At 42.7% G+C, this 19670-nt stretch overlaps 1 protein-coding gene across 2 annotated transcripts in view; it reads right to left on the bottom strand.

The window, feature by feature from the left end:
- The window catches only part of itga2b.2 (integrin, alpha 2b (platelet glycoprotein IIb of IIb/IIIa complex, antigen CD41), gene 2), a 33518-nt gene extending 15138 nt beyond the window's left edge, over nt 1–18380 (bottom strand). Inside the window, exons 1-17 of one of the 2 annotated variants that reach the window (XM_031894717.1) lie at nt 17385–18380; nt 17054–17205; nt 16071–16201; nt 15678–15775; nt 12932–13079; nt 12411–12460; nt 11727–11769; nt 7057–7179; nt 6374–6418; nt 6029–6069; nt 5488–5547; nt 5201–5253; nt 3025–3233; nt 1385–1567; nt 1261–1306; nt 834–941; nt 108–163 (exon numbers count right to left, since the gene is read on the bottom strand). In XM_031894717.1, the coding sequence (XP_031750577.1) occupies nt 108–163; nt 834–941; nt 1261–1306; nt 1385–1567; nt 3025–3233; nt 5201–5253; nt 5488–5547; nt 6029–6069; nt 6374–6418; nt 7057–7179; nt 11727–11769; nt 12411–12460; nt 12932–13079; nt 15678–15775; nt 16071–16201; nt 17054–17193 (1534 nt within the window). In that variant the 5' untranslated portion in view covers nt 17194–17205; nt 17385–18380. The other variant, XM_031894718.1, reaches the window with a different exon arrangement.
- Nucleotides 18381–19670: the final 1290 nt, after the last annotated feature.

Here is a 19670-nt window from a genome sequence, read left to right as displayed (position 1 = left end):
GTAGGCACTGCTGTGGAGACAGTGTTACAGGAACATTTTGATTCAGGGGGTGTTTAAGAGAGAGGACAAAGGGTGGCAGAAAAGGTATACAGCTGATATAGTCTTACTGATTTTCTTCGGAAGGCTACGGCCTGACGCTCGAGCACAGACACGGACTGTGAAACTACAGAAGAGAAAGCCTTGTTAACTAATGGAACAATAACAGTCAATGGACATTGGTTCTCCCCATTAGTCATAAATAGGTGACAATGTTTTGCTGCTCGTGAACAATTTCCCTCTGTAAACAATATGGCAAACCAATATAAGCACCATAGCCTTTATTTAATCAGTTGTGAGCCCATTATGAAACTGAGCACATCATTCAGTGGGGACCAAATACTAGAAATTGCCCTGTGTGCCATTACCTTTAGATGCTGTTCTGTGCTAATGCTTTTATTACATAGTAACATAGTAAGTTGGGTTGAAAAAAGACATATGTCCATGACGTTCAACCATAATGCCTATATATAACCTGCCTAACTACTAGTTGATCCAGAGGAAGGCAAAAAACCCCATCTGAAGCCTCTCTAATTTGCCCCAGAGGGGAAAAAATTCCTTCCTGACTCCAAGATGGCAATCGGACCAGTCCCTGGATCTACTTGTACTAAGACCTGTTTTCTCTACTGTATTTATTTATGATCATGTCTCCATGTGAGTGATTGCTCATCTTAGCATCTCCAGAACTGAAGAATGCTGCACACTGACCTGTAGAACTTGCATAGCAATACACAGTACAACCACCAGGAAATGCCAACCACACACAGAACTGTAAGAGATTATTGCCTCCCTCTCACCAGCTGACAGCGGCGCCATTCTGAGGAAGGTTGCAGAGTTTTACATCTGGGTTCAGAGCTTCTGGGTGAAAGAACAATGAGGCCTGGAGAACAACAACAGGCTGGGCCCTGGGATTGGAGAGGTGGATATCAAGGAAAGAGAAGGACACAGAAGATAAAATTGAGAAATTCGGAAATACAAAAAAGGGGAAAGCTATTTGACAAGGTAAGGAAATGAGGTTGGAAGTATACGAAGAGCTCAAGTTTACTGATTATACTAATCTTGTGATTATTTACCAGGTATCCCGCACATATGTGAGCTCACTCGTCTAATCAAGCTCTTACAAGTTGCCATTGTAATGAATTAACTTGGTACTGGGGGTTGGCTTTTTGCGTTCCAGGAATCATAGACATGGACATGAGTGACAGATGCTTATACAAGTCTCACCTGAATATAAAGACTTTGTCTGCTTCAAATGCACCAACCAGCAGATCTACAAGAGATACATTGAGCTGTGAGACAGGAGATGGAGGAATTACAAGGGATTGTCTCTGTTAATGTTGTGTTGTACCTGGGTATCCGTTGTTGTCGATATCCGTCCCTCCTCTTAGTGCAAAGCCAAACTGGGTTGGAGGAGGTAGAGGACTTTCCAATATTTGTGAAGGTTGGGGGAACAGACCAGCTGTGGATCCTCGATAAATATACACACAGCCTCCCCCAGATTCTCCCCCGAATGGAGCGCCCACAGCCACATCTAGGATGGAGGGAGACACTAATTATTTTGATCACAAATTATTTGCTTTTTTTAATTTATTTTTTGGACATTTTTTATTATAGCTTAGACAAGTGTAGAGCAAAAGAACATTTTTATCTAAATCAGTGATCCCCAACCAGTGGCTCAGGGGCAACATGTTGCTCCCCAACCCCTTGGATGTTGCTCTCAGTGCCCCCAAACCAGGGAGTTATATTTGAATTCCTGACTTGGGGGCAAGTTTTGGTTGAATAAAAACAAGATTTCCTACCAAATAAAGCCCCTGCAAGCTGATAGGGTGCATAGAGACTGCCTAATAGCCAATCTTAGCCCTTATTTGGTTCCTCCATGAACTTTTATGGTGCTTGTGTTGCTCTCCAAGTCTTTTTACATTTGACTGTGGCTCACGAGTAAGAAAGGTTGGGGATCCCTGATCTAAATGATCACCACAAAGGTACTTGTATCAGTACATGTTCCTCTGTACTTGTGGTTTACACCAAATTGCTGGTTACACTTGCTGAATAAGGTGCAATGTGCAAAGTGCAGGGCAACAGAGACCTGGAAGGAATAAGTAATCTGATCACATGTTCAGTGTCAATACAGTATGGTCTGCCTCTAATTGCCTCCGCTGGCCAATTGAACACTATTGTACCAAACCTCATATGTCTCACTGCAAGGATACCTATCACAGGTCAGGTAGGGTTCGCCATTTATACTGGCCTTCGGGTTGGGGGCGGCCAGTGATGTCACTTGGGGGTGGGTTGATTACATCACAGGGTGGGGAAGTGGGTGGGGCAAAGGCGGTCTCCACTTAAAAGGGGGTGATTGCCATGGGGCGGGTCAGGGAAGGGAGGGATCGATAGGTAGGGTTGCTGCCTTTACAAATTTACTGGCAAATTTAATTTTCCAGCTAGGCCAGTCAAATACCGGCTGGGTGACAAGGTCAGGTAAGGCTAGCTCTCACTTATTGCCAGGCTACCTGCAGCACCAACCCTCCATGTTTTAAATTGGCATTAAGGGAGAAAAGTTACTCCTTTCCTTTCCCTTTATTTCTCTATTAAGGACAACTAACATAACAGTGGTCAACCTGAATTTCTCACATCTGGAACCTATGGTAATATCTATCCTGCTATATTCTAAGCACATAAATCCCCAAATGGCTTGGAACCCCCCCCCCCTCCCCACTAGTAATATTTCCCTTCATTTTCTAAAGGAAGTCCTGGTTCCTGTAACCTGGATACCTGATAGCAATACCTATTGACCCTGTAAGGTTATGACTACTTCCCATGATGGTTTAATATAGTGACTGGGAGCTCATGGCCCATTTCTTTGGACTTCCAAGTCAAAAGGCAGTGGAAGCTGCTTGGGGTCCTGAGGCAGGAGGCCCATATGAATCTGTCCCTACACTACCCAGAGAAGCAGCATCAAACAAGAGCTCTTTTCTGAAAGGAAGTTCTCACCATTGAACCCATCTTGATCAATGTCCCCTAGAGGAGCAATGGAAGATCCAAAGCGACCATAAACTCGGGACCCAGTAAGGACCGGGTGGTTAAAGCTGAATCTTCTGTTATTCCTCTGCAGGTACACGTAAACTTGTCCGAACTCCTGCAGCTTCCCGCCAGTCCTCCGTACCATGAAAAGTGGAGCCCCCACCAGAACATCATCCTTCCTGCAAACATCAACACAGTTGGTGACCTTGGCAACCAGATAGCATTGGGCTGGAGAGAAGCAATACAGAAAGGCAAAGCATTCCCGTACCGCAAGGCATAACCCCCATGCCATGCAAATTGGTGCAAACATCACCGACTACAATTTATTTAAAGTTTATTAGATGGTCGACTCCTCTTATTTTTTACACCTTAAAGCAATGCCATCATCAGAACAGTTTTACTTTAGTGTTGTCTTCCTTGTTTTTTTAGACCATAGTTCCTCAAATATTAATATTTTAACTTAAGGAAGTTTATTTACCTTTGTCATAATATTAGCAGACTCACTTTTCCCTCAATCTATTACTTTATTTTTTTGCATTCATTGCTCACATTCATTGTGGCCTCTCAACTGCTGCACTGGGTTTAAGGCAGTGATCCCAGGGAGAGATGGTGCCTATAGTAGCAGTGGGGGATAATAGCCTCTGGGAAGGGACTGTGGCTGTGGGATAGCAGGTATAGTAGGGAGAGATGGTGCCTATAGTAGCAGTGGGGGATAATAGCCTCTGGGAAGGGACTGTGGCTGTGGGATAGCAGGTATAGTAGGGAGAGATGGTGCCTATAGTAGCAGTGGGGGGATAATAGCCTCTGGGAAGGGACTGGGGCTGTGGGATAGCAGGTATAGTAGGGAGAGATGGTGCCTATAGTAGCAGTGGGATAATAGCCTCTGGGAAGGGATTGTAGCTGTGGGATAGCAGGTATAGTAGGGAGAGATGGTGCCTATAGTAGCAGTGGGGGGATAATAGCCTCTGGGAAGGGACTGGGGCTGTGGGATAGCAGGTATAGTAGGGAGAGATGGTGCCTATAGTAGCAGTGGGGGGATAATAGCCTCTGGGAAGGGACTGGGGCTGTGGGATAGCAGGTATAGTAGGGAGAGATGGTGCCTATAGTAGCAGTGGGGGGATAATAGCCTCTGGGAAGGGACTGTGGCTGTGGGATAGCAGGTATAGTAGGGAGAGATGGTGCCTATAGTAGCAGTGGGGATAATAGCCTCTGGGAAGGGACTGGGGCTGTGGGATAGCAGGTATAGTAGGGAGAGATGGTGCCTATAGTAGCAGTGGGGGGATAATAGCCTCTGGGAAGGGACTGGGGCTGTGGGATAGCAGGTATAGTAGGGAGAGATGGTGCCTATAGTAGCAGTGGGGATAATAGCCTCTGGGAAGGGACTGGGGCTGTGGGATAGCAGGTATAGTAGGGAGAGATGGTGCCTATAGTAGCAGTGGGGGGATAATAGCCTCTGGGAAGGGATTGTGACTGTGGGATAGTAGGTATAGTAGGGAGAGATGGTGCCTATAGTAGCAGTGGGGGATAATAGCCTCTGGGAAGGGACTTGGGCTGTGGGATAGCAGGTATAGTAGGGAGAGATGGTGCCTATAGTAGCAGTGGGATAATAGCCTCTGGGAAGGGACTGGGGCTGTGGGATAGCAGGTATAGTAGGGAGAGATGGTGCCTATAGTAGCAGTGGGGGGATAATAGCCTCTGGGAAGGGACTGTGGCTGTGGGATAGCAGGTATAGTAGGGAGAGATGGTGCCTATAGTAGCAGTGGGGGGATAATAGCCTCTGGGAAGGGACTGTGGCTGTGGGATAGCAGGTATAGTAGGGAGAGATGGTGCCTATAGTAGCAGTGGGGGGATAATAGCCTCTGGGAAGGGACTGGGGCTGTGGGATAGCAGGTATAGTAGGGAGAGATGGTGCCTATAGTAGCAGTGGGGGGATAATAGCCTCTGGGAAGGGACTGGGGCTGTGGGATAGCAGGTATAGTAGGGAGAGATGGTGCCTATAGTAGCAGTGGGGGGATAATAGCCTCTGGGAAGGGACTGGGGCTGTGGGATAGCAGGTGCCCCACTGTAACCCAACCATAAGAAAGCTCTGGTATTTGGATGTGAGTCTGTTTATGGAGGATATTCATCCAAGTTAAACCAAACTTACCCATCGTTATTAACATCAGTAGCAGCAACAGAGTGGCCAAAGTAGGAGGCAATCTATAGAGCAGAAAGTGCAGTTTTATTAAATGGCAAGTCTTGAGCCCCATGTTCTCCTAGGGGAGCAGTGATTTTCCTGTCCCTTGTGCTCCTATGGGAGCAGATTTAGTAATGTTCCTGTCCCTTATGTTCCTATGGAAACAGACCCAGTGATTAGATGCCCCATGTGTTCCTCTGTGCACAGACCTAAATATTCCTCTGTCCCATGTACCCCCCATACACATGAGTATTTACCTGTTTTCCTATAAAGCTGATAAGATTTTTCCATGGATTAGAAACTGTGTAAATTTCAACCTGTAATAGATACAGACATTGGCCTTTGCATATACTCATGGTTAAATACATGTATTTTATCATTGTTCAGTATTTGCACCTAGTTAATTTCCCTGTTTATAGAAATTCCCTCAACCACACAAACCAACCACCATCAACTCTCTCATTGGTTCAGGAGCCCACTCATTGGGAATATGTCTGTGGCCGTGCATAGGTCTGACCCACAGAATATTAGACCAATCAGTCTCTCCTGTGATCTATTCAGCATCTAAGATGATTGATTTTAAGGAAATATATGTGTACAGGTTATGAAGAATGACATCTACAACACAACTGTTGGCTACATTTGTAATATGTTACGTTATGCCCCAGGACTACTAGGCCACACTCCCTCTAGTGTCTTGCCATATAACATAACAGGAGGATCATGGGCAGATACTAAGTAAGCCTATGATCAGATAGACATAGGAACTTGGCATAACGGTGTGCTTTATATACTCACAATTCCTTTATCTTGGTATTTTGGGCTGCCGAGAATAATCTCTGTAAAGGATGAAACAAATTAGAAACAGTAACATCAAATCTCCTAATTCTGCCCTCCACACAGTGGAACCTTGGTTCCTGAAGACTGTTCCTAAACAGTGGCACTCCCTGCTGATCCCCTGGATCTTGGTCACCCCCATTCGTTCAACGACAGACAAATTCCACTAGACACACTCATTAGGGCACTAATCCTTCTGGGCTTGGAATCTTTACATCTCTCAGGACTACTGCTACCATGATGCCCCCCTGACATTCATGGCCAACGTCAGTACAACCCATGGTTCCTGCATATTTGGCTTCATACCTGGGGTGTTATCGCCTGTAAACTCCCCATAGGCCACTGAGAAACCTAGACAGTGAAAAATATAACATTATTAAAGTGCAAGGCAAGTTTATGAGATGTAACTGCTACACTATGCTCACAAGAAGAACTGCCCCCTCTGTGTTAGACCACTGTACCACATGAATATCTGAATCATTTAAAGAAAACAGGTTCCCATATAGCCTGTAAATATATCCTTATAAACAGTGCTTAGTGATGTCATCAGTTATAATTGGTGCTCAGTGATATCATTTCTGTCACATGAATCACAAAAAAAGTATTTAAAAAAAAAAAAAAAAGTACCCCCTGTTGAACAATGTAAGGATATTAGGAGTCACCTCATGACCTGTATTGAAGTACAAGACCAAAGCTGAATATCTATATCGTTTGAGACAGTAAGTACATTACTTCTTATATTACACAAGTCTCAGCAGGTCATGTGACATCAATATACAAACATATCTGATGACATCACTGAGTCTACTGACATTATAAGAATATATTTGAAGTATATTATTAGTTCTTGTTCATTATATATAGAAAAACAGAGAAAATGCTTTTTGGTATTGTGTTACTACTATGTGTAATAATGCAAGCTTCTGAGAGGCAACATCACGGCCATGCTGAAGAAGGACTAACTGTTCCACTAATAGCCCCGCAGACACCTTTGTATGAATCATAGGAGGATCCAATAACCGGGGAGATCTGTTGGCTGTGGTACGACTGCATGGGGGCGGATGAGGGGTGCCTTGCCAGAATATTGGGGAGTCCTGCTGTGACGTACAGGCCTAGAGATTTGTAAGGAAGAGAAAGAAAAAAGGCAGCATGATTATAATGGTTTGATAAGGTGAGGGTTGTAATGAGGTAAATATATATGGAATAGGGTCGCCCCTATTGTAAAACATAAAGACATTAGATGTCATTAAAGACTTGACTGTGTGCAGGTACATGACTATTCAAATAAGGCTGCAGGACAAGTCCTCCATTGTATCTTTTTATTTGAATACGGGTATTATGGGAAGACCATCTCCCTACCTAATAATAAAACAGTACCTGTACTTGATCCCAACTAAGATATAATTACCCCTTATTGGGGCAGAACAGCCCTATTGGGTTTATTTCATGGTTAAATGATTCCCTTTTCTCTGTAATAATAAAACAGTACCTGTACTTGATCCCAACTAAGATATAATTACCCCTTATTGGGGCAGAACAGCCCTATTGGGTTTATTTCATGGTTAAATGATTCCCTTTTCTCTGTAATAATAAAACAGTACCTGTACTTGATCCCAACTAAGATATAATTACCCCTTATTGGGGGCACAACAGCCCTATTGGGTTTATTTAATGGTTAAATGATTCCCTTTTCTCTGTAATAATAAAACAGTACCGTGTACTTGATCCCAACTAAGATATAATTACCCCTTATTGGGGGCAGAACAGCCCTATTGGGTTTATTTCATGGTTAAATGATTCCCTTTTCTCTGTAATAATAAAACAGTGCCTGTACTTGATCCCAACTAAGATATAATTACCCCTTATTGGGGGCACAACAGCCCTATTGGGTTTATTTCATGGTTAAATGATTCCCTTTTCTCTGTAATAATAAAACAGTACCTGTACTTGATCCCAACTAAGATATAATTACCCCTTATTGGGGGCACAACAGCCCTATTGGGTTTATTTCATGGTTAAATGATTCCCTTTTCTCTGTAATAATAAAACAGTACCTGTACTTGATCCCAACTAAGATATAATTACCCCTTATTGGGGCAGAACAGCCCTATTGGGTTTATTTCATGGTTAAATGATTCCCTTTTCTCTGTAATAATAAAACAGTACCTGTACTTGATCCCAACTAAGATATAATTACCCCTTATTGGGGGCACAACAGCCCTATTGGGTTTATTTAATGGTTAAATGATTCCCTTTTCTCTGTAATAATAAAACAGTACCGTGTACTTGATCCCAACTAAGATATAATTACCCCTTATTGGGGGCAGAACAGCCCTATTGGGTTTATTTCATGGTTAAATGATTCCCTTTTCTCTGTAATAATAAAACAGTGCCTGTACTTGATCCCAACTAAGATATAATTACCCCTTATTGGGGGCACAACAGCCCTATTGGGTTTATTTCATGGTTAAATGATTCCCTTTTCTCTGTAATAATAAAACAGTACCTGTACTTGATCCCAACTAAGATATAATTACCCCTTATTGGGGCAGAACAGCCCTATTGGGTTTATTTCATGGTTAAATGATTCCCTTTTCTCTGTAATAATAAAACAGTACCTGTACTTGATCCCAACTAAGATATAATTACCCCTTATTGGGGGCAGAACAGCCCTATTGGGTTTATTTCATGGTTAAATGATTCCCTTTTCTCTGTAATAATAAAACAGTACCGTGTACTTGATCCCAACTAAGATATAATTACCCCTTATTGGGGGCAGAACAGCCCTATTGGGTTTATTTCATGGTTAAATGATTCCCTTTTCTCTGTAATAATAAAACAGTACCTGTACTTGATCCCAACTAAGATATAATTACCCCTTATTGGGGGCAGAACAGCCCTATTGGGTTTATTTCATGGTTAAATGATTCCCTTTTCTCTGTAATAATAAAACAGTACCTGTACTTGATCCCAACTAAGATATAATTATCCCTTATTGGGGGCCGAACAGCCCTATTGGGTTTATTTCATGGTTAAATGATTCCCTTTTCTCTGTAATAATAAAACAGTACCGTGTACTTGATCCCAACTAAGATATAATTACCCCTTATTGGGGGCAGAACAGCCCTATTGGGTTTATTTCATGGTTAAATGATTCCCTTTTCTCTGTAATAATAAAACAGTGCCTGTACTTGATCCCAACTAAGATATAATTACCCCTTATTGGGGGCACAACAGCCCTATTGGGTTTATTTCATGGTTAAATGATTCCCTTTTCTCTGAAATAATAAAACAGTACCTGTACTTGATCCCAACTAAGATATAATTACCCCTTATTGGGGGGCAGAACAGCCCTATTGGGTTTGTTTTATGTTTAAATTATTTTTTTAAGACCCCTTATCTGGAAAGCCCAAGGTCCTTAGCATTCTGCATAACAGGTTCTATACATGTAGATGGGATGCATCATTTCTCATAATACTTGTACATTTTAAGGAGTCATTGACACAAGTACTTTTCACGAAATTTTCATTGCGGCATAACGGAAAGAAAAATGTGAATAGAGATAGTTACATAGTTACATAGGGTTGAAAAAAGACCAGTGTCCATCAAGTTCAACCCATCCAAGTAAACCCAGCACACCTAACCCACACCTACCAATCTATACACTCACATACATAAACTATAAATACAAACACTAGTACTAACTGTAGATATTAGTATCACAATAGCCTTGGATATTCTGATTGATCAAGAACTCATCCAGGCCCCTCTTATAGGCATTAACAGAATCTGCCATTACCCCATCACTAGGAAGGGCATTCCCCAACCTCACTGCCCTCACCGTGAGGAACCCCCTACGCTGCTTCAAATGGAAGCTCCGTTCCTCTAATCTAAAGGGGGGGCCTCTGGTGCGTTGATTGTTTTTATGGGAAAAAAGAACCCCCCCCATCTGCCTATAATCCCCTCTAATGTACTTGTACAGAGTAATCATGTCCCCTCGCAAGCGCCTCTTTTCCAGAGAAAACAACCCCAACCTCGACAGTCTAACCTCATAGTTTAACCCTTCCATCCCCTTTACCAGTTTAGTTGCAGTCTCTGCACTCTCTCCAGCTCATTAATATCCTTCTTAAAGGAAAAAGAAAGGTAAAGTCACTTGGGGGTGCCAAAATGTTAGGCACCCCCAAGTGACTTTAACCGCCTACCTTTTCCCCCGGGCTGGTGCCGCTGTAAGGAGAAAACAGCACCAGCCCGGGGTAGCTGTCGGCACTTCCTCCTTCCGGCTTCGCTGCGCGCGCATGCGCAGTAGAGTGAAAAGCCGAACTTAAACATTTAAGTCGGCTTTTTCGCTCTACTGTGCATGCCCGGCCACCGGCAGTTTAGGAAGCTGAAGGCGGAAGGAGGAAGTGCTGCGCTCCAGGTACCCCGGGCTGGTGCTATTTTCTCCGAACAGGGGCACCAGCCCGGGGTACAAGGTAAGCGGTTAAAGTCACTTGGGGGTGCTTAACATTTTGGCACCCCCAAGTGACTTTGCCTTTCCTTCTCCTTTAAGGACTGGAGCCCAAAACTGCACCGCATACTCAAGGTGAGGCCTTACCAGGGACCTATAAAGGGGCAAAATTATGTTCTCATCCCTTGAGTCAATGCCCTTTTTTATACAAGACAGCACTTTATTTGCTTTAGTAGCCACAGAATGACACTGCCTGGAATTAGACAACTTGTTATCAACAAAAACCCCCAGATCCTTCTCCATTAAGGAAACCCCCAACACACTACCATTCAGTAGATAGTTTGCGTTTATATTATTTCTACCAAAGTGCATAACTTTGCACTTATCAACATTGAACCTCATTTCCCAGTTTGCTGCCCAGTTATCTAATTTTGTCAAATCTCTCTGCAAAGCGGCAGCATCCTGCATGGAACTTATATTTTTGCACAATTTTGTGTCATCAGCAAAGATAGAAACAGTACTGTCTATGCCCACCTCCAGGTCATTAATAAACAAGTTAAAAAGCAAAGGACCAAGGACTGACCCCTGCGGTACTCCACTAACCACACTGGTCCAATTAGAAAATGTTCCATTTACCACCACTCTTTGTACTCTATCCTTCAGCCAGTTCTCTATCCAATTACAAATATTATGTTCTAGGCCAATATTCCTTAATTTGATCATTAACCTTCTGTGAGGTACTGTATCAAACGCTTTAGCAAAGTCCAAGTAGATGACATCAACTGCCATTCCAGCATCAAGGTTCCTGCTCACCTCCTCATAAAAGGCGATTAAATTAGTCTGGCAAGATCTGTTGCGCATAAAACCATGCTGGCACAAACTTATAGTATTGTGAACTGCAATGTATTCAAGTACCCTATCCCTTATTACCCCTTCCAAAAGCTTTCCTACTACTGATGTCAGACTAACAGGCCTATAGTTTTCAGGCTGAGAACGGGATCCCTTTTTAAATAACGGCACCACATAAGCAATCCGCCAGTCTCTCGGCACCATGCCAGACCTATTGATAGATAGATAGATAGATAGATGTAGAGAGAATCATAAATGAAAAAACAGATAGATGGACAGATAGAGAACTAGATAGAGAGATGCAGAGAACATTTAAGGAGGACCTAGATAGGGAAAGAAACATGAAAGCACAGGCAAGCTCACCTAGATAATAACCCCAAGGTGCTCCAGCTAACAGGGTCCCATCCTGCACGGGGAGAAAATATAATGAGAAATCCCTCTAATATAGCCAGTCTCCCTGGGTAAATGGTGGAGAGCTGCTTCCATGCATCACATAATCTGCTATTGCTATAGTAAAAAAACGTTCCCAGCCTCTGTGCCCTCAAAACCCGGAATTTGTCCAATGCTCCTCTTCACTCAATTTAAGTTTAAGATATGAAAACGATACTTTCTCTGAATATCTAAAGAAGCCTTCATCCCAAATCTCTGCCTAACTTACATGTTGGTCTTCCAGTAATATCTAGAAGAGAAAATAGGCATTTTCCCAAGTCTCTCACTAACTGATGTTCAGGCTTCCCTCACCCAATAGGCTTTTGGTCCTGATCATTTGGCCTGCAAGCTAATGGATGGATCATACTGTGGGGCCTATGGACACCCATTTGGAGAGGAACTCAATGCACCAAAGGTCTAACATCATTTGCTAATCTGCCTAATAGATATCAGTTAACTTATTGAGCAGATATAAACTGGGCAGGCTGTCCGAAAGCCCCATATATGAGCCAATAAGCTGCCTGCTCTCCAAGCTCTGGGTAACAGAGAGAATCCCTCCTAACTCTGTAATATAAGAGAGGTTCTCCCATGTACTGGAATAGCAACTTGTGCATTTACCTTATTTATCTCAGCGCTGAATCCCAGCTCACAAAATCTTTTGTCAGCCACTGCAGAGAACATGAGAATGGGTCAGTTTCTTGGCATGTGAGTATCCTTGTACCTGCCCTGAACATGGAATCACTATACCCCAAATCTCTGTGTATAATAAGGTGTAATGTAGACAAAGATGTTTGGAGACGTGGAACAACATTTTGGTTTGTAGCTGTGGTGTCACTATGTAAATTGTACCTGGCACACTTACTTTTAGTTTATATAACTTAGTGACTGATGTACAGCTATTTGCAAATAACTATAGAATGCAAAGTTCTAGTTAGTACAATGGCCAATCAGGAGGCTCAAGGAGCTTTGCTTAAAACTATATGAATGTGAGGGCTGTACCATGTATTATTGCTCTTTGGTTAAACACCCAGATAGTGGTCTCATCTGCTCTGCTCCCTGCTGTGCTGGACATTTGTCTTTATGAGTGAGACTGTACAACAGGTCTAGCAGTATATCTGGACCAAAATGATGATGCATACCATAATTATGAACCGTTTTGCTCTCCCTGCAGGGGGCAAATTCATAGATGTCCTGCAGGTTGTTAGTTATGTAGCATGCCCCAGTGGGAGTTGTGCCAGACTCATTGCCCTCTCTGATGACATTCCATTGCTGAAAGGGCGCACATGCCTGAGTGATAAATAAAGGAGACTTAAGTGGAGAGAGAAGCAGATTTATATGGTGCAATGTGCCCTTTATGGGCAGAAATGTTATTCCAGATGGCAGAAGAGGGCATGGATCTTGGATGGAATGGAATATTGGGTTTACATCTGTCAAAGTCCCTGGAAACTTTACAGTCTACTTGGAGTTTCACAATGCAGTGACATTCCGGACTGATGCCTGGCCAAATAATTGGGTTTGCCCTCTAATCAGAATAAAGTAGAATAAACCATTGGGTTCTCTCTGTGGGATGTTTTGTGCATTAGATTAGCAGAAGATATTAAAATAAAACAAACACAATGCCCTAAATGGGTTTAAGTAAAGTAAATCCTTGATGGAAAAGAACCAAGAGGTGCCGGTTGATCTACTTAGCAATTAGAGACAATAACATATTATCCTGTATTTAAACAGGTATAGGGGCCAATGTATTAGCAAAGGCAACATTTGCATTATATCGAGAGATTTAACCCAATGGATCCTAAAAGAGCCACAACTAAACCCAATGGAACTTGAAATTGACTTTTAGTATGACATTCATATTCAAGACAATTTGCAATTGTTTTTCATTTTTTAAATTTTGTAATTTTAGTTATTTGGCTTTTTTTCTTTTAGCAGCTCTCCAATTCGGAATTTCAGTTGCTAGGGTCTTGTTGACCTTAGAAACCAGGCAGTGGTGTGAATGTGACACTGGAATATGAATAGAAGAGGGACTAAATAGAAAGATAATGAATAAAAAGTAACAATAAGAATACAATTGTAGCCTCAAAGAGCAAATGTTTTTGGCTGCCAGGGTAAGTGACCCCCTATGTGAAAGCCTGGAAGATGTAGACAGTAAAAGGTGTACTGCCCCTTTAAAAGAGCCCCGGCTGAACCCAGTGGAACGTATTATGGAGGAGCTGAGTTATAAAGCCAGGACAACGAGCAGCGATTGTTTACAGTGGAGAAGAAGTGCTTAAGGGGAGAGATGATAATTTCTATGGAAACTGTAAAAGAAACATTTTGAAATTTTCCTCAATAAAACAGTCTTGCCAGGGGTCATGTAGTTATGGCAGGACATGTACGCAGGCGATTATAAAGAGAGAAATTTCAGCAGCTCCAGTTACAGGAAGTTTATTATTTTTATTGCCTCCTCTGAGACCAGAGACAGCTTCATTGCTTTTTGTTTCCTCTGGAGCTACACGCTAATCTAATATTACATTCGAGATAGAATGAGCTCTAAATCAGAACAAACCCCTTGTTAAAGCATTAGGTTCCCCCACGATGCCTCCCTCCTCTGGCCGAACCACTCCACTAGGGAACCCCAATATTGTCCCGATTGCCTCAGCGGGGTTGGTGGGCATTTGTGTGCAGATCAAACATGTATTGGTGCAAGAATCACAGAATAATTAACACTTAATCAATCCATATAAAACACCATATGGCACAGTAATTTGCACCCTCCCCTCCCCAGCTAGCCACTCCCACCTGAAGCATGGGTGCCCCATCAGAGGAGGTGTGCCATACAGACTTTACACCCTTCCTTTAGTATATATACTGTTTGGGCCCCTTATTCTGTAACATTTTTACAGAGCAACTCCCCAATATATTTACATTACAGGGCAAAAAACCTAATTCCCCTTGAAAACTCACAGTGATAAATAAAACCATGTATCAGTAGTCAAATATACATATTATATAGATAAAATATAAACTAAACAAATCCTGTTTTATTATAAATTCACAAAATCACAACATTAAAAACCAGAAGAGGTCATTAAGTGGTGTGAGTTGTTGCCCACTAGCCCTGTTGCACTACGCAGCTTCTAATGATCTGGTGAACAATGTTGTTTTGGGGGTCACTAATTATGTGGTTTTGGGAAGGGGGTGGTGGCCTCTGGAGGGGGCCTAGCAGGGCCGAACTGACAATCTGTACTGGCAAATGCCAGAGGGGCTGCTGTAAGATGCAATAGACAGCCACTATCTATTGGGCTGGTGGGGGGCTGTTTGGGCCTCTGTGTACTTGAAAGGAGAGGGCCTATTTTGAAGCCCAGCCCAGACCTGAGACATAGGGTTTTATCAAAGGTTTTGTTCCCCTGTAAGAACATTTTTAGCTTAAGAGACTAACTGTAGGGGGCTCATATATAACTGGAACAAATTCTATGACTATACCCCTGTGATGGTTTAAAAAATGGGCTCTATTGTGGGTGAAAGCTCTCTGTGTATCCCTAATGACAATGCTGAGAAGCTGATGATGGCATACATAAGGGCTGTGACAGACAGGGACAATAGTCACCACGCAACAAATCTTCCTTGTCGCAGGCGACTAATCTCCCCGAAATGCCATCCCACCGGTGAGAATGTAAATCGATTTTCTGAAATCGCCGAAGTTGCCTTGAGAGGAAACTTTGGCGATTTTGGCGCCACATATGCCATCCCACCAGCAATTTACATTCTCACCGGTGGGATGGCATTTCGGGGAGATAGTCGCCCGCGACAAGGGAGGTTTGTCGCATGTTGACTAATCTCCCCGTCTGTCACAGCCCTAAGGGTATGGGAATGCACAAACAAAGCTGGTAGTCAAAACATTACCACAATAGCTTTGTCCCAGGTTCTGACTGTCGCCCCAAACCATTGGTTGGACTTGAAGACCTTCATTGTGTATCCAGCAAACAGAACACTCCGATCACCTTAAGTAAAGTATGAAACCATCAAATAAACAACAGAGAAGGTGCAATTTATTGGGCACAAACGTTGGCATCAAAGCTTACCATAACAAAGGAAAGAGAGGGAAACAGATATGAAAGCATGGAGAGGGACAGATGCAAAGTATGGGCAGATTGGATGGAAATGAAACAGGTCCTTAAAGGAATAAGCTTGAACATTTCCCAGTTTCCCATTTCATTTAAATAATCTTACCCTCAATAACTTCCCACCCACAATCCAGATATAAGTGATCCAACTCCCATTAGTGCTTAATGTTACCTGTCCCATCAAATTCTATGTTGGTGCAGCTACTGCCCTTGGGCTTCCATGGACATAGGAAGACACCACCACCCACTGTGACGTTTATCTGGGATGTCTGCATTCTTGGAGCTCCCACCACAATGCTCATCCTTCAGCAAAGGGAGAAATTCATCATTAACAACAATAAATATATCTCTTTACCCACAGAAACACAGGGATCTCTCTTTATCTCATAACCTGGCAAGGGCTGCAGGGGTCCCTGAGTAGGCCTTTTTATAGATAACCTTAGAACCTTTGTGTTGATGCTGGTAACCAAAAAGAGTGTTAAATTGCAGAGGTGCTTAGCCCATATACTGTATTCAATACCTGTACAGCCTTATTTTCTAACTACCCTTATGGAAACAAAACTAAAGAATTAAGGACAAGTTATTACTTGCCAGTTGTGGATTTTTGGTATGATTTCTCTAGTAAAAGTGTGGCACGCCCATGACTTGGCCTCATCTTCATGATAATCTGGCCACAGGAATAGTAAGGAGTCCAACCTTTTTTGACTGAGCATTTACAGAAAAATAAAGGTAAAGTAAACATAGAAATACTAAATAGCTAAACTAAATAGTTAGTTGTCTGGTGCACAATTTTGCTTTCTGATATCTGGTCATATCTGGTGTTTTGCTTGGCATAATTAACCTAAAAATGTAGATTCCATGGGAAGCCACAATTCTTGATGAATTTGATCATGTATATCACTATGTCATTCCATTGACATGTCCAGCCGCGATTTGCCGAAGTCGAGAGGAAACTTCGGCGACTTCAGCAAATTGCGGCGCCGCATATGCCATCCCACTGGCGATTTACATTCTAGCCGGTGGGATGGCACTGCAGGGAGATTAGTTGCCCGCGACAACGGAGATTTGTCACAATGTGACTAATCTCCCCGTGTGTCACAGCCCTAAGTGAAGGTGGATGTGAAAAGATCCCCATTGCAGTGTTATTGTACTTACCCGTGGTCAGCAGTAGTGTAGAAGTCCATGGAAAACCCAAAGTAGCTACCAGGGGGTCCAGACAGGATTTGGGGATTCTTATCCAGATTCAGATTGTGGACCGAGGTGGGTAGAAGAAGGAGAAGCAGCCATGGCACCATTGTCTAAACCTCCTGGAAGCAAAAGATAAACATCCCTATATCTCTTCTGCAGGAATCTGCCACTCTCTATCAATGTTCAGCTTCTATTTCACCCTACCCCCTGCCCCAAACACAAAATATACTGAGTTAGTGGGTTCCCCTCTGTTTATGTGTTGTTGGGCTCCCCATACCACCTCTCTCTATGTCCTTACCAGAAGCACAATTGTTTCTAGGGTAGTTATCTGCTCCTTTTCAACAGTTCTTTGCCCCCTTTTCCCGTATGTACCCACCCACTGCCTACCACATGCACAGCTCACTTCCTTTAGGTCTCAGAGATGCTCCAGTTTCCTTATATGTTTAGTCATCAACTCATCACCAAATTTTTGGAACTCTACCATCAACCATTCTCATAATCTCCTCTAACTATACCCATTGTTCTACAGAATGGTGTCAGCAACATGGAGAGAATGAATAGCACATGACATCACTCCCTAGTCTAATCTTTATATGATCAAATAATCAAACAATATCCCTGTGTTTTAATCTTTCGCTTTCTACCTAAACATACAATGCTCTTCTCTCTTCCCCAGAGCCAAGCACCTCTCTACTCTCCCTTTGTTTATATAACCTGCTTTCACCCCTACATTCACTACCACAGACCTGTCGCTATCCTGGTCTCCTTGTATGAGACTAGAAAGTACACTTCTTTTTATCGTGTAAGTGCAGGGCTGTAGGAGGCAGCAGGAAATAGAAACCAAGAAGGTTTGTTCCAAGGAACCACTGAAAAAAGGCAGAAGCAGCCAAAAAAGCTTTGCTCGGAATTCAAGAAAATGTAAGGCAGGAGGGGTGGTCACAAATTAATTCTATACAACTGCCCCTTGGGTTAAACCAGCCCAGTATTAGACTCTGTCATGATAGTGGCTAGGTCTGACACTTCTGGGTAAGTCTTTGAAAAATAAACTGTAGAACTGATTGGCACTTGATCACTGTTCTACTGTGGCTTATGTGCTGGGTCAGAAATAAGTTCTTCAAGGTCCTCCAGCACCTTCACTCTAAGGACAGACCAGGGGTTTGTCATCTAAGTTTTCTTGGGCTCATTTCTGATCTATAAAATTGTCATACACGCTGTGCTTGCACCTACTTGCACTCACCTTCATTATATACAATTTGACAACTACACCGCCTTGGGTGCAGAAGGCAAGTGAACCAGTAGCTACCACCTTACCTGATGAGGAGGTGAGTACCGAGCCTTTGCATGTTGTAACACATCAATGTTCCTCCCAATACCACCCTTTTATGTGTACCTTAAGCCGGCCATACATGTTCAGATGTTAGTCTTCTTCCTACAAATGTTCAGATATCAGTCGTACGTTTATATGCAACAATCGACAACACATTTAGAATGAAATTGTAGAATGTTCTGAACATGAAAAAGTTGGCAGACCCCAACTGTATGAAAGTGCCTTTCTGGAAATGCATTGTAGGTCCCCAAGGATATTGTCCGATACACAATACATGCACAGATTTTATCGTTATCCAACCAACTAAACAACCGATCGCAAAACAGCAAAACATTGCATTGGAGTCTATGGGCGTTTCACAGCAACTTTTTCTGCACAGAATACATTGTAGTGGGATATCACTGACCTTATGGTAAAAGTCTAAATAATTCCTAGGTAGGTACAAATCACACAATGGGGGTAGATTCCAAACCAATTGTGCTGGAGTTTAATGGGTGGGCTATTCTGTATTTATTGTATATGAACTATACACTGAAGGGAAGAGAGAACCTGCACATTAGGCTCATGGCAGCTCCCACACAAACAAATGACAGTAAATGACTTCCCATGTATACAAAAAGCAATGAGGACTTTTACAGCTCAGCTATCAAAATATGTACTAAATTGCACAAGTGCCGTTATCCGTGGGCTCTAACCAAGTTCAACCAAGCTGTTTCGGGCCAAGCCAACCGCCCCCTTTGGCAACCCAGCTGGCTCCCTAGGAATCATTCTTAATAAAGGTAATGTACTATATGATAATTTTTATGGAGCTAACTATTATTTCAGTGTTAAATTCAGGAGAGATGATTATCCATTAGTCAATATGAATTTCTCTCTACAGCAGGGGCCACACACAAGCTCTACACATCAGCAACCCTTGTCTTCTTCTATGCAACTCCTTTCATCTCTGTATAACAGAGACCATAAACCCTTCAACATTCTGCTGGATCACAAAGGCTTCACCTTTACACAGGGTTTTAGTGCCGGCCATGCTGTGCCAGACATCATCCATTTGTAATGATTTGGGGTCTTTTATGTATTTCTACTCATACAGCTCTCTCATTTTCAAAAACGACTGGTGGTCATTGGCATTACCATCTGCAATATGGCCCCCGGAATGTCCTTGTTTCACAAGAGTTACAGCAAGGAGCTTAGTTGTTCAACCACCTTGTATGAGCCTGAAATCCCCAACTGGTTGGGTCTATTGCATCTTCTGAA

This window comes from Xenopus tropicalis, chromosome 10 (assembly GCF_000004195.4).
Source record: "Xenopus tropicalis strain Nigerian chromosome 10, UCB_Xtro_10.0, whole genome shotgun sequence".
In the NCBI taxonomy this organism is placed as follows: domain Eukaryota; kingdom Metazoa; phylum Chordata; class Amphibia; order Anura; family Pipidae; genus Xenopus; species Xenopus tropicalis.
The sequence above is the reverse complement of the archived record's forward strand: the minus strand, read 5'-3'. Positions and strand labels throughout refer to the sequence as shown.